This window comes from Pantherophis guttatus, chromosome 4, assembly GCF_059756535.1.
Source record: "Pantherophis guttatus breed Tessera chromosome 4, ASM5975653v1, whole genome shotgun sequence".
Classification (NCBI taxonomy): domain Eukaryota; kingdom Metazoa; phylum Chordata; class Lepidosauria; order Squamata; family Colubridae; genus Pantherophis; species Pantherophis guttatus.
The window spans coordinates 56782249-56797682 of record NC_142066.1 but is presented as its reverse complement, the minus strand read 5'-3'; the positions used below and the strand labels follow the sequence as shown (position 1 = coordinate 56797682).

Below are 15434 nucleotides of genomic sequence, written 5' to 3'. Positions count from 1 at the left end.
TCCTAAAGGAAATCAACCCTGACTGCTCTTTAGAAGACCAGATCCAGAAGATGAAACTCAAATACTTTGGCCACCTAATGAGAAGGAAGGACTCACTGGAGGAGAACCTAATGCTAGGAAAGATTGAGGGCAAAAGAAGAAGGGGACGACAAAGAATGAGGTGGCTGGATGGAGTCACTGAAGCAGTAGGCGTGAGCTTAAATGGACTCCAGAGGATGGTAGAGGACAGGAAGGCCTGGAGGAACGTTGTTGATAGGTTCATGATGGGTCGGACATGACTTTGCAACTAACAACAACAAAATTCTTGATTTGAAGATGATGATGATAACAGTTTTATTATTTTGAGTGTTTTGGGTTTTTATTATAGTATGCATGCATTGATCTGCAGGATCACAATTGAAGGGATGCCTGGGGACAAAAAAGTTAAGAAGCTAGCTACAGTTCAGGCCCTGCCATTTTTTGTATGTGTGCATTACATGACCATAATGCACAAATAAGAAAAACAACAGGGTTTAATTGTGTGGTCACGATTGCAATCCTGAAGTTTTTTACTTCTCCTTTCCACAGGACACAGTTGCTGTTCTAGTAACCCCAAAGATGAAAATTAGATTTAAAATGTTTTAATCAATAAAATAAAAGCAAGGTATACATTGCCAAGAAGATATAAAATAAAGTAGTATTATCAGAATGATAAGACAATAAGCAAGGAAGTTTTCCCAAAACTGATCGTTCAAAATATTGGCTCGTAATTTTGCATTAAAATTCCTATTGTGTTTTCTATGCTTTTTGGTTTCATTTAAAATGTTATGAAAGGGTTAATACTGAATGTACAATTAAAAACAGAGTTGTGATTGTTAGCGTGATTTATGATGATAGAAAACATATGTTTTTACTTTGGTAACTAAAGAAATTCCTTTATAGCTAAGGCTGTGCTCTGCACCCTGCTCAGCGTAGGGTAGCCTTGGTAACCATACACTTATTTTGTTTTCTAACTTTCCATGACTCAGAAGGCTTGTATTTTAGTTTTCTCAGGGTACGCCATTCCAGATGTCAGCAATTAGTAAGCAGGAACATGAGAATATAGCTCTCACAAGCTACATGCGGTTGCAATGTGGCTGGTTTAATTTTAATTTAGTATGATTAAACATTGTGGTTATAAATCATGGCTCAGTGTGTTACAAATCTAGCTAATCAATAAGCCATGGTTAGGGAAATCATAGATTAGCATAATGTGTGAAGCCAGCTGATAAACTGTGAAAACAAAAGCTATTATTTAATTGAATTGGGTTCAGAAGGTGTTTTTATGCAACATTCTTAACTATGTTCCAAAGGTGCTTTTTCAAGAGGTACCGAAGAGAACTGGAAAGGCATCTTGGATGACAAGCGAAACGTCTTCAAAGAAAAACAAAAAAGTCCAGCTGTCTCTTGAAAAAGCACTTTTGGGACAACCATGACCTGAATAACTGAGAATCTCCATAGACATTATTAACTATGTTACTTAGTTAACAGAAAATATGTGCTGCTGTTGTAACCTCATCCTGTGAACCTTCTCCACTATCACAAGTAATTCAGTTGAGATTCAGCATGTTGGCTGAATCTGGAGAGGCTGTCATTTCCATTTATTGCTATGTAGAATGTGAAATCAATAACTAACCTTGACTTCAAATTCTATTTACAACTAAGTAGAAATGGCAGATGTTCTAGGTTTAAGCAATATGTTACATCTCAGGTAAACCATCTATGAGCGTAAAGAATCTTACAGGACAGAATGAATAGCGCTGCATACCTGTTTTCTGTTAATTAACTGCTTGGATTGAGCAAGTTTTGTGAAGTTGCTTAAAGCTATTCATTGGTGATGAAATGGATAGTTCATTAGTTTATGGATTTGTGCTCTGATTTCAGACAAGGATGGACTTAGACAGAGGTGGGCGTCACATACTGTAACAACTGGTTCGTCCAGCACCAGATATGTGAACGGTGCTTCGCTTGTGCATGCGCCATCCGTGCATGCGTGCATCACAAAACATGGCAATTCGCTCACGCGTGCCATCCACACATACATGCAGCATCAAAAAACATGGCAATTCACTTGTGCCTTCTGCACATGTGTGTGGCATCAAAAAAACAGCGATATAGGTTGGGATTGCGCCCACAGGTCACAAATACTGGTTCGCCGAACCGGCAGCAGCCCACCACTGGATTTAGAATTGGAGAGTAGGGGCAATTGTTTGTTTTTCTTGTGTAATAATTTGTATTGCCTTGGGCTGCACATAGTGAGAAGCTTTATCTAAAGTGTGTTCAGTATTTAATTTTATATATGGTAGTGTGAAAGGAATGGATCAAGATTAAAACTAGGTAGGCCTCAAATTGAATTGCCATGTATTAACGGTGCAAGCTATAAAGATTTCGCAAGGATAAAGCAATATTTGTAATCAGCTGCGTTGGCATAAATTAATCTTAAATTTGCTAAGTAGATAGTCTCAGAAGCTATTTTGAACCAAGGAAAATTAAGAAACATTCGAAAAAAAAGAAAGTAACAATAAGAGATGGCAAAAGATTTCACATGTTCATGTGAAACTGATGGTCAGTATTGGGAACACGGAACTGATTCAGCAAGAAATACATCTGCTGAGAACTGTTAGAAATAAGGTATAAAAGAAGGAGATGAGGTCTAGTTCATGGCCATTGGCCATAGCTACTCCTTGCCAGACTTAGCTGCCGTCTCTGGACCTCATTGCAATGGGCTTTTAATGTTAAGTTGTATTCTGTATGTTGGCTTCCTCATGTTCAATTTGCTCATGAAATAAACCTCTGATTTTAAAGTAAGATTTATTGCTTGTGGTTTCCTCTTTGGGTTTTTTATTGGAATATTCTGACGACAGTAGTAAAAAATACTGATAGTAGTGATAAACTCAATCTCTGCTCTTAAGTGCTCCCCTAAGTTATTTCAAGGGATTCCAAAGGGTTCTAGATAAGCAAAGGCATATTAGAACCTTGTAGGGTTCTGGAGCAACTAGAGAATGACACTAGGGCTATTAGTGGGAATGGAGAACATAAAGCCATCTTCTTTGCCACTATTCACTGCAAGAAATGGGGTGCCAGGAATGTGTTCCTTACAATTGCATGACATTGGCTGTTATACACCTTTTTCAGCTTCATTCTTCTGAATGGAAAATTGTGCTCTTTTTAATTGAATCACTGTAATATATTTGCACACCATCACTGAAAGTTTTCCACTTGACATTGTTTCTACATCCATCAAACCTGGTATTTGAAAAAGGGCCAGTGTTTTCAATTACATTCCTTCCATCAGAGGCCTGGGGAGTGGATATGAGCAGCTGCTTGCTCCAACCGAGGCCTTTGCTGTAAACATCCTGTGTGTGAAATGCACTGTATTTAGTGGGAAGATAGAAAATCATAAAGGAAAAAAAGGAGGCAGCCAGGCAGAGGAAAAGAGAAACAGAGGCAGATAAGAGGCACGTCCTGTTTTCCATTGAAATACTGTATTTTTAATTCTGATTTTGAGTTCTGATTTTTTATTATATCTATTATTTTGTTAAAATAGATTATATTGAGCAATTATTTAAAATCTTGTTATGCTACTTTTCTATCATAATGGTTGTTCGCAAGATTCATACCCATGATTTGCCCAAATGATCAATTTTCTGTTAATTCTTCACACCTAACTCTGAGTTCACTAAGTAATCAGCTACTTTGTATCAATAGGAAATCAATCATTAGCCATCATTCACTATAATATGTTGTAAAAATACAACCAGTCTGTCATGACAAGAAATTAAAGAACCAGACTGATGAAATAACCATTTCCAGGAGATAAAATCCTGTTAATGTTTCAGAATATTTTCAGTGATCAGAGCATTAAACAATCTGTTTAAATTGATTTGTAAGAGATGAAATGGATTTAAATTTAGCACAAAAAGAACAACTTCTTTGTCGCCAAAAGCTCAGGCAAGCAATTACTGGTAGGTTTCTTCCCTCTTTCCACTGACAACTTTCTTTACTTTGAAGTAAAATACCTTTTACTTCAAATTTATTTTAAATTTTATTTATTTTAAGTATTTATTTTAAAGAAATACTTTTCTTTAAAACTTCTCATTTATCCATTGTAAAATATGTCAATTTTTTATTCCTACTTTTTATTATACAATCATTTTAATTCAGAGAGACTTCCTTGCCTGCACTTGAGCTAATTCCTGGAAAGATATTGACTGATTGATGTACATAAAATTGGTGTTAGCTCTTAGTGTCCATGTAGAAATAGGTTTATTTCAGGATAACCTTTCCTCAGCTACTTAATTCCTAATAAAACATGATGTAGTTTTGCTACTTCCTTCCGCAAGATCGAAGGTATTTCTTACAAAGAAAAACATCCAAGCCTGGCTACATTTTCCAAAATCTGTATCAAATCTGACAAAAGCATGTGAAAAAATATGTTATGGTCTGATTAGATCAAGATTGAACATTTTGGCCATAATTCCAAAAAGTACATTTGGTGCAAAAACAACACTGTGCATCACTAAAAATACACCATACCCACAATGAAGCATGGTGGTGACAGAAGCATTACACTTTGGGATTGCTTTTCTTCTGCTTGAACTGGGACTTTAGTCAAGGTGAAGTAAATAATCAACAGTTCCAAATATCAATCAATTTTGATACAAAACCCTATGCTATAGCATCTTCATGCTGAAGATGAAGATGAATTTCACCTTTCAACACAACAACAACCCAAAGCATACCTCCAAATCAACAAAAGAATTACCAGAGAAAGATCTAAGTTTTGGAATGGTTCACACAGAACCTGAACTTGAATTTAGTTGAAAATCTGTGAGGTGACCTGAAGAGGGCTATACACAGAATAACAGAGTTGGAAGGGGCCTTAGAAATCTTCTCATCCAACCCCCTGCTCAAGCAGGAGACCCTATACCAGTGTTTCTCAACCTTGGTAGCTTGAAGATGGGTGGACTTCAACTCCCAGAATCCCACAGCCAGCAGCGCTGGTTGTCTAATCTTTTCTTAAAAACCTCCAGTGTTGGAGCAACCACACTTTCTGGAGGCAAGTCATTCCACTAATTGCTTTAACTATCAGGAAATTTCTCCTTAGTTCTAGGTTGTTTCTCTCCTTGATTAGTTTTCACTCTCTTGTCCTGCGTTCAGGTGCTTTGGAGATCAAGTTGATCCCATCTTTGTGGCAGCTCCTTAGCTAATAGGAACACTATTCTTTTCACCCCTATTCTTTTCATTCTGAATTCTTTTCATTAAGCTAGGCCACTAATTCCTGCCACCAATCTTTGTTTTAGCCTCCAGTCCACAAATCATTTTTGTTCTTCTCTAAATTCTTACTAGAGTTTCAACATCTTTTTAAGTATCATATCAATCAAAGCCAGATGCAATATTCAATTGTGGTCTTACCAAGGCAATATAAAATAGTATTAATACTTCATGTGATCTTAATTCTATCTCTCTGTTAATGGAGCCTACAGCTGTGTTGCCTATTTTGGCAGCTGCAGTATTTAAGTGATTTTCCACTACGACTCCTAAATCCCTCTCACCAGGGGTGAAATGCTACTGATTCTCACTGGTTCAAGCAAACCGGTAGCGGTGGCGGCGGGTGGTTCAGAGAACTGGTAGCGGTGGCAGCATGAGGCTCCACTCACCCGCCTGGATGTTGTTACTTCCTGGTTGAAACCAGGAAGTAACCTGTTTTTTACCCTCTGTGCGTGCGCAGAAGGCTTTGCACATGCACAGAGGGTCCAAAATTGCATGTGACGTGCATGCGCAGCACGCACATTTCCAAACCAGTAGGGAAGGTAAGTAGATTTCACCCCTGCCTCTCACTGTTAGTACTATTGAGACAGGTGCCACCTATTCTACTCCTGTGCATTTGATTTTTCTTGTTTAAGTGTAGAACTTTACTTTTCTCACCATTTATTTTAATTTTGTTAGATACGACCCAGTGTTTAAGTCTGTCAAGATCCTTCTGCATCTTGACTCTATCTTTTGGAGTATTGACTATTCCTCCTAGCTTGGTGTCATCTGCAAATTTGATGAATTTCCCTTCTATCTCTTCGTCTAAATAATTGATGGAGATATTGAAGAGTACTGGGCATAAGACAGAGCCATGGAGTACCCCACTGCTGCATACTTCCCTGCATGTAGATGCAGTTTCACTGAGGGTGACCTATTGAGTGCGGTTGGTCAGCAAATTACAAATCTATCTGGTGGTGATGCTGTCTAACCCACATTTTTCTATCTTATTAAATAGTAGGTTGTGCTCTGCTTTATCAAACGCCTTACTGAAGTTCAAGTAAATTATATCCACAGCATTTTGCTGGTCCATTAATTTTGTCACTTTGTCAAAGAATGCAATAAGATTTGTCTGGCATGATCTGTTTTTGACAAACCCATGTTGGCATTATGACTTTGCCTCTAGGTGTTGGCAGATTTGTTGCTTATCTTTTCCAGAATCATTCCAGGTATTGATATCAGGCTGATAGGTCTGTAGTTTCCCGAATCTATTTTTCCCCTGTTTTGAAGATGAGAACTACATCAGCTCTTTTCCATTCATCTGATAATTTCCAGGTGCTCCAGGATGTTCGAAAGATATGGTTCAGTGGTTCTGAGATCACGTCTGCCAATTCTTTCAAAACTTGGGGTATAATCCATCTGGTTCTGGTGATTTGAACTCATCTAGAGTGAATAAGTGTTCTCTTACCATTTTCTTGCTTATTTTGATTTGCATTCCTAACGTGCATTTTATAGTATGTATTTTTAATACTGTTGGTTGGACTGTTTTTTCCTTTTGTGTAAAGACAGATGCAAAAAATGAGTTAAGCAGTTCCGCTTTCTCCCTGCTGCTTATAACCTTTTTGCCATTTTCTCCCATGAATGGACCAATTGTTTCCTTGACATGATGCCCACACAGTCTGGCAGATTTGGAGCACTTTTGCAAGGAAGAGTGGGCAAAGATTCCTAAGGCAAGATGTGCCATGCTGATAGGCTCCTACCCCAAAAGACTGACTGCTGTCATTAAATCAAAAGTGCTTCAACAAAATATTAGTTTAAGGCAGTGGTGGGATTCAGCCAGTTCACACCACTTCGGGAGAACCAGTTGTTAACTTTCTGAGCAGTTTGGTGAACTGGTTGTTGGAAGAAATCATTAGGGTAGAGAACTGGTTGTTCAATTATTTGAATCCCACCACTGGTTTAAGGTACAACCACATTATTGTAAGTTTTTATTGTTATTTGTCCCCTAAAAAGATTTCATTTTTTTCAACTAAATTGTATAGTTTATATATTATATTATATTAAAGGTGGGAAGAATTCTGAAATGATGTATCTTGGTCTGATTTTTTTTCACTCAAAAATCTGGCATTTTAACAGAGATGTATAGACTTTCTATATCCACTGTAAAGAGGCAAGAACAAAACATACCATATGAACACACATATATAAACACAAATAACAGGTTTATTTGACAAGGCACTTTTAATTTTAAAAAAGTGGAAAGTTAATGTGTTGTAAAACAAAACAGAAGCTTGTGGTATAGTTTTTATTTACAAAAAAACTAGATTCATAATGATCTGAGGCATTTTCAGGTTGGGTGCCTATCTTCCCAGAAGAAAAGAAAAATAAGATGACAAAGAATATCTATTGATGAAAAAATTATGGAGTGGTTGGTAAGGAGCATCCTTGATAGTTTGCTTTCAAAATTATGCTAACATAGGAGCAATGTCAAAGCAACTGTAGAAAGAACAAAGCCCAGGGTGTTTTTGTGGCTACAGCAGGCATGGAATACTGAGACAAAAAGGCCCCTAAGCATGTTTACGATAGGCAGAAAAGGAGCAGAAAACATGATGAGCAGTGAAGTGTTAGCTAGAAATGTAGCTTTATATAGTCAGAACTCTGCATAGCTTTTCCCAAGCTTCTGTCCTCCAGTTGGTATGAATTAAAAGGTTCATCACCTCCAGCCTCTATGGGCAATGGTTAGCTACGCTGATAGTAGGTGGATTCCAAACTTCTTGAAGCCTCCAAGTTGCAGAAAGCTATATGCTGAGGTGAAGGATCTGTGATCTTCCAGAAGTTGTTCAATTACAAGTCCACACCAATTTGGCCAACAGTGAACTCAGAAATTGCAATTAATCAAAATCACCAGAAGTATAGATTTCTCACCTCAAATTCTAAGAGAGGGCTTATATTTCAACTTATGCTGCCTGGGATATATACTGTCATTGAGCTATATCTTCTCTTCAAAAGAATACTTGTAGCTGTTCTTTGCCAATTCAATTCTCTCTCACACAGCCACTTAATAAAAATAAACTCAGTTTGTCAATCCCACTTTTTCTTATAGGCCTCCCAAAATAAGCTGCAGCAGCAACAATCCATTACAAAATATAGCTGAATGGAATTTAAAACTATATGACAGATCCCAGTTTTTCCTTATTTGGTAATTGTACACAGCCTTTAGCGTATGGGTGATAAAATGTGAACAGAAATATTACAATCTAGGAGATTTTGCATTAAGACTAGATAGTCCTCTCTCACCATGTAGAAAAAGAGAGGAGAAAATAGAAGCCCTGCCTATTTTGGGTTATAGAATTTATCTTTAGTTGCTGATATTGTAGATGTATATGGTTTATAAATAACAATGAACATCAGTGATTAATAGGAATTGTATTTTCAATGCCACGATCAAATATCTATAGGCTCCTGCCCAAAAACTAGCAACATTGTGGTCTGTTGTGCTGTCATGAGCTCCTCAAGTGTACACTGATCAGAACACAAAGGGCAGCATGCGCTGTTGTCTACATGTCACCAAAATCGCAAATGGCAGAAGCCACCAGGTAGTCCATTTGTTCAGAGTGTCTCTGGATCTTGTTGTACCCGTGCAGTCTACTCAACTATTTCCATACTTCCCAGCTTTCACCCAGGTGCCGGCTCCTCTGTTGGTTCTATCCAGGATTGGTTCTTTGTAGCTTATCATAGGTGCACTCTGCTCTCAAATTTTTCAAAGTCTTCCTTCGACCTAAGGAAGCATTTCCTGGGTTTTAATCTCTGATGAACTTGTTATAGGCCACAGAGAGGTGGATCATCTGCCTTGATACAGATGATCCAGAAGCATCTGAAGTGTAAAGTGCTCATTTCAACCAAAATATGTTATTTTAAGAACTAAGTTTACAGATTAAAGTATATTACCAGATGTAGCCCTAGCTGTGTAGCAGAATCGCATGCTGGTACCCGGTAATCTAGACAATTTACAATGTGAAATGTAAAGCAGCCCCTTACTATTGGATATTCTGGATTCAATTCCTCTAATTCCCAGACACCAGCAAGTGTGACTTTAGGCATTATTGGACTAACACAGATCTATGGCATCAGACTGGAGAAGACTGATTTAAAACTTAAAGTCAGAAATATCAATTCCTTTGCAACTTCACTACTACTCAGAGCATGGAAATCAACTGATCCAACTCGTTTTTTTTCTTGTTTAAAGAAGTGTGTGCTTTAAAGAACTTTTTGTTAAAATTCAGAGAAAAGCAGGAGCCAAGACTGATTTTGACAAGACAAACTTTATCAAAGAAGGCTGCAATCAAATTGAGTACTATGTGAAGATGACATTGTGCATTAAAATATATACAACCTGGCTTCTAAGCCTGGAATGAAGTTTGAAAAGAGGAAGTGGGGAAAAAAGCACAAGAGTGGCCAAATAATTAATTGCCCCACGTGGTTAATTACAATAACACTATCAGCTGATTGCTGGAAACAGTAATGTATTTTTTCTAATCCATTTTCCAATTCCCATTGCTATAATAATACAGTATTCTTCCTCTCACAGGTGGAGTTCATAGCCTATATAGAGATCATTTCCTCGATCAGAAATTGTGGGGATATGGCTGGCAATGGTTTGTCTTTTTACCGTCAATGGCTCTGAAATTTCTAGTGGCTACTCTAACAAAACTGAACTCTGGTTTGCTTTCCAGAAAAAAATGCTCCCTGGAGCTTCTATTATTCATTAATATAGCTTGTGTTTCCTTTAAATCCCGCATTCCAATGTTTTTTCCTTAGAAACGTGTTACTGAAAAGTACAATACCATATTCATTTAGAAAAGAGCTACAAAGGAGCATCCTACAAGATACTTAGTCTTTCCCAAAACCATTTTTTCCCTCTTTTTAGTATACTGCATATATGAAAATGACTCTCCCTTTCTTTAAACACTTTAAGAGTCTAGAATTCTACTATATCAAACTGTCAGCATCTTGTTGTTTGGAAGGAAAAATATAATAGACCAGATGATTGCCTTGCTTAACAATTCCCACCCCCGCTTTTACCAGTGTGTCATTAAACAAGTTGTTAAATGGAACACAGGGTGCCTGAATGATGGGGGAGATTCTGGGAGACCTAGTGCAGGGCCAGGTCAATCTACCTTTATCCTAAGGCCTCCCTATCCTATGCTCCATTTCCCACTCACTGAGTCCCACTCTTCTCCCCACCCCCAATAATACTTTGGAAAATCTCCAGGCTCACATTGCTCTCCTGCCCCTCAGCACCCCTGGGCCATATGGCTCCATCTCAGAAGTGGGTGCCATTTTTGAAGCAGCCACAATGAATTGTGTCCATTCTGAAAAATGGCACTTCTGGGATAAAGCCACACACCCTGCAATGATTTCTACTTCTCCTATCTTACCTTTTATCTATAAAAAAACCCTCATCATTTCATTCCTGATGACAGCAGAAGTCCACTGTTGTTGTCATGGGCCAGTCCGAGGCCAGGTCCAAGGAGGAGGAGACGGAGCCAACAGAGGAAGATGGCATAGTCTCTCTGGCCCTGGAGGAGCAGGTTGAGGCAGCTCCAAGTCCCTCGGGCCTGGGAAGGGTCATCAGAGAGGGCACAGGACGACCAAGCGAGGGGAGAGATGGAAAGGACAGGCAGCAGAGAAGAGCAACTGTCTCGACCCCTCCCCCCATTCCCGAGCGTAGAGAATGGCGAGGAGGCGGGATCAGCGCAGGGTGACCCAGCAACTCGGGAGGACACCTGCTCCTTGTCCAAAGGCTCACCTGGGGAATAGAATTTAAGGAGACGCTGTGGGGAGGGGAATTTGTTGGGAACAAGCATTGCATTCTTCCAGCCACACTTGCAATTGACATCTTGTTACCTTGCTTTGCCTTGCCCTGCCTTGTTTTGCTTTGCTTTGCTTCAACTTGCCTTACCTTGGCTAGCCTGGCTGTGTGCAAGTTCGCAGCAACACCACTCTGCTCTGGGTTTTTGCTGCAGTCCCAGTGAACTTTCTGAGCAAATAGGAACCCCCCCACCCCCGATCAGGTTTTCCATGCTGCTTCTGCTCCCAGGACTGTGCTGCTCCTCTAGATCTATAGCAGCCAAGAACTATTGGAAGCTGTGTGTGTGTTTAGAGCTCTGCTCTTGAATTGGCAGTGAACTGTAGGTATTTTGGGGAAAAGTTGGAGCAATAAAAGGGAATTAAACCTTCGCTTCAGCTATGTCACTTCTGTGCCAAGCCCGGGTCATCACAGAGATAAAATAGATATCCTATCTATTTTAACCTTGATCAAATAAACTAATTTTATATCTGTTCCTTTTACTCAGATCTTTAGTCCCTTCAAATAATCTAGAACTTGATTTTTAATTTTTTCTTTGTCCTCTCACAAAATTCTTCATAACATCACTGAATTCTATGAACTCAAATTTTCAGGAATTGTGATATTCAAGATTATGAACAATACATATTGTAATTTGGAAGATAAGGCTACACAAACATCAGTATAAAATATGGGACATATACCACGATGCAATGCTAGAAATGCATAGGCAAAGATGATAGATTTTGCCCAGCTGCTATGTACAGTATTTGTATTTTATTCTTCTTCCATGTCTAGATCAAACTTTAGACTGCCAGAATTAATCTATCATCTTGGGTTGTCACTGGCGAAAAATAAGTCATTATCAGTGATGTTTCTGATAGCAGCCAACATACCAGCAGATGGGCCAGGCTCTGCATCTCTCCACATTCACACAGCATGTTATCTGCTAAAAGCCTCCACTTCACCCATATTGGTCTCACATATTCAGAGTACTCCAAGTAGTATAAACCAGGTCAAATCCTTCAGCCATATCCTCCTTTAATGTTATTCCTTGCTTAACAATCTCCTTTCTCCATCTTTTAATTTGGTTTTGTTCTTGTGTACCCTCAAGAATGTTTGGTCTTGCCATAAAGCTGTTCCTAGATCTGAGTTGGCTGGCTTGGGGCACATGTCCATTCAGAGGATGTTGAGGATCATTCCCTTGCTTAGTTCTCTTAGCGCAGGGCTCTGCAACCTTAAACACTTAAAGAGCTGTTTGGACCTGTTTCACATAGAAAACACCAGGAGCCACAAAACCTGAGTGGGCATGACCAACTCAATGTCACTCATTTCCACCCAGTCACATGACTGTCTCTTTCCCTCCGTCTTTCCATCCCTCTTTCCCTTCTCTCCCTCCCTCTTCCTTTTCCCTATCTCTTTCTCTTTCCCCCTTTCTCTCTGTATCTTTCCCTCCCTCCTTCTGTCTCTCTCCCCCGGGGGGTGGGGGGGGAAGGAACCCCTGAACTGGTGCTGGGAATCTTGAGTCTTCGGAGAAAGGCGGCATACAAGTTGAACAAATAATAATAATAATAATAATAATCTGATGTCCTGAGGCAGACGAGCCAGGAGCAGCTTGCCAACGATCAGCCGGTCACCGGAGAACCAAAGACCAGTTGGCTGGCAGAGAGGCGGGGCATCACAACACTGGCGGCTCTGCAGAAAAAGCAATCCAGAAGGCAAGAGCAAGCTGAAGACAATGCTCCGCATCATAATAGGCTCCAGGAAGAGGGGACCCCGTCTCCACTGTTGTGAAGCGTGCTAAAGGCACTGCAAAGGCAGCGAGCAGGCCATGGAGGCAGCAACAGCAAATTCACCACGATGAAGGCGGAATGCTGTTTTGGCAAGTGCAGGGGTGCTTTGCTTCTGCACTAAGGCTCCGGCCACGCCACCACAACTCTTTCATCCCTCTGCCGTGACAGGGAGCCATAGCAAATGGCTCCCTGTCCATTTGGTGGCTAAACATATAAGCAAGTTTTTTATTGGATAATTATTGCTAAATGAAGGATATAGAAAGAAGGAATAGAGCCATAGCTTAGCAGCAGACCTATATGGCTCAATCCTTGTCATCTCCAGTTAAAACTACAGCTTAGGAAAGAACAGTTGATAATGGCCACTCCAGATCCTAAACATTTAACACTGCAAGCCTAAATAATTATGGAATTCAATTCAATAAAAGACAGTTTTGCTTGAGTCTTTGGCCTCTGCCAAATTCTTCCCAGATGGGGGGAAAAAAAGATCACTAGCAAAATTCAACAATAGAGGAAACATGGGACTTTCAGTATAATTTTGAATGGTACTGGTGGAAGGAGAGATTTCTTTCACTCCCACATACAGAAATGAAACTAAGAATTAGACTCAGACAGGTGTATTTCAAGACATAAAAAATATTTATTCTCTTTATAGTATTCCGACATCAAAACCTAAATCAAATGTCCAAAGTCAAACTTTAATTAATTAGGAAAGCAAGAAAAATGGGACTTTATACATTTGTATCTCCTGTTAACTTCAAGAGGGCAGTAAATATTCTCTTATAGAACTGTTGCTGAGTTCTTCATCTTTCACGATCCAAACAGTATTTGGCAGTAAACAATCACCATGCTACCCACTGTGGGCAAGCTGGATTATTAAATCACAATTCAGTTGAAACGGAAGAGATTAAAATTTTCCCTAATCTTTCAAGCAGCTCGGTATTGTTTTAGACAAAAGATAAATTACCATTGGTTGCATATTTTTTTTCTAAAAAAAAAATGAACACAATTGAAGGGCTTGAAATTATGCTTTTCCAACGTAGTAAGTTGAGGACCTGAGCACAGCTCAATTCTCTAAGGGAAGATACGAAGCCTTTTTGAAGAATGAAGCAGGATGATCGCCAAAGTGGTTTGTTCACAACAAAGCTGGGATCTGCTCTTATAAAACTGGTATGCCAAAAATCTGTCTTGACTATGGGATAGTAGTAGCAAGAATAAAACAGCCTTGCTGGGAAAATGCTACTACGTGACAGAGGAGGAGGAGGAGGAAAAACTGAGACAAACCCAGCATAATTACATGGGATAGTTCAGTACCACATCCTGTTTGGCCAATTCCAGCAACATAGGGTCATCGAAGAACTTGCTGATGCTCACATCCTCACTCAGACCCTGGAGGAGAAATAATGAATGGTGATCATTAGATTTTTTTGGGGGGGGGGGAGGGAGGAGGAGGAGGCAACAATCTGAATTCCATTGCAGTAAAAGAACTGTAGAAGTCAAGAGATAAATTGGCTTCTCATCTTACCTTCCTGCGTCTAGTTTTGATCATAAATTCTCTGGCCAGGTGGGGGGCTGGCTGTGGCTCAAGAGGTCTGATCACGATGCTCTTGTCCAGGGGATCACCTGGCACAATCTGTAATGTCAGGCACATTTAGTAAATGCTTAGCTGAATTTCCAATCAGTCATGACACGTGAAATGTTCAAAATCTTCATGTTGAAATATTAATAAAATAATAATTTAATGTTTACAACATGGTTCTACTGAATGAATACACATTAAATGAATGCTTTTTAAAGCATTCTTCACAGATCTCCTTTTAAAACATATTGCATGGATTAAACTACCTATAGTTTATAGATCCCTCCTACTGTTGTAAAAATCCTTCCTCCCCTCCTACTGTTTAGACATCTTTCCTTCTGTTGTAGTTAAATATAGCAACCATGAAACAGGTTTGAGCTTACTGCTCAAATTCAGAAGGAAACCCAATATTGACTTCTTAATGGCTTAGGCGATGTTAAAGGAAAAAAAATTAAAAATGCTGAATGGAAATCCCAATGACCAGGGAGACAAAAATTTCAGGGTATCCAACAGGAATCTGTTCTTCCACCTTGGCAAAATTTCTGCCCTTCCCCCATACCAAAAATAGAACTTATGTAAAACAAAGGTATCAGTAACACAGAATTCAGAACATGCTATTTGCCCTCTTTCCCTACAAAAGCATGTAGTAATTCATCAATTAATGTTCAATGTCTTACAGGGTCTCTTACATAAATCCATGGCACTTCTTTAAAGAATTCTGCCTGGGCAGGCTGAGAGCTTGAATAAAAAATTAAGAATTTTAGATCTTCAACTTTTTCTCATCTATCTGCTTACAATGTCTCCATACCACTTACTTGCCAGTGGTGGAAGACAGAGAGTGAGAATGCTTGTCCCTGGGTATGTGTCCTGAGGTCTGTCTCAAATCCAAATGAGTCAATAGCTGGGATAAAGGCTTTGATAGTATACAGAGGGGATCCTGGGATTGGTG

The 15434-nt window shown here is 39.3% G+C and overlaps 1 protein-coding gene across 2 annotated transcripts in view; it reads right to left on the bottom strand.

The window, feature by feature from the left end:
• Positions 1-13526: 13526 nt before the first annotated feature.
• EFTUD2 (elongation factor Tu GTP binding domain containing 2) overlaps positions 13527-15434 on the bottom strand; it is a 39481-nt gene continuing 37573 nt past the window's right edge. For both annotated transcript variants that reach the window (XM_034416023.3, XM_087892231.1), the window contains exons 26-28: positions 15301-15434; positions 14432-14539; positions 13527-14295 (exon numbers count right to left, since the gene is read on the bottom strand). The exon at positions 15301-15434 is cut by the window's right edge and continues 20 nt beyond it. In XM_034416023.3, coding sequence (XP_034271914.1) covers positions 14200-14295; positions 14432-14539; positions 15301-15434 — 338 coding nt within the window. In that variant the 3' untranslated portion in view covers positions 13527-14199. The remainder of the gene's footprint in view (positions 14296-14431; positions 14540-15300) is intronic.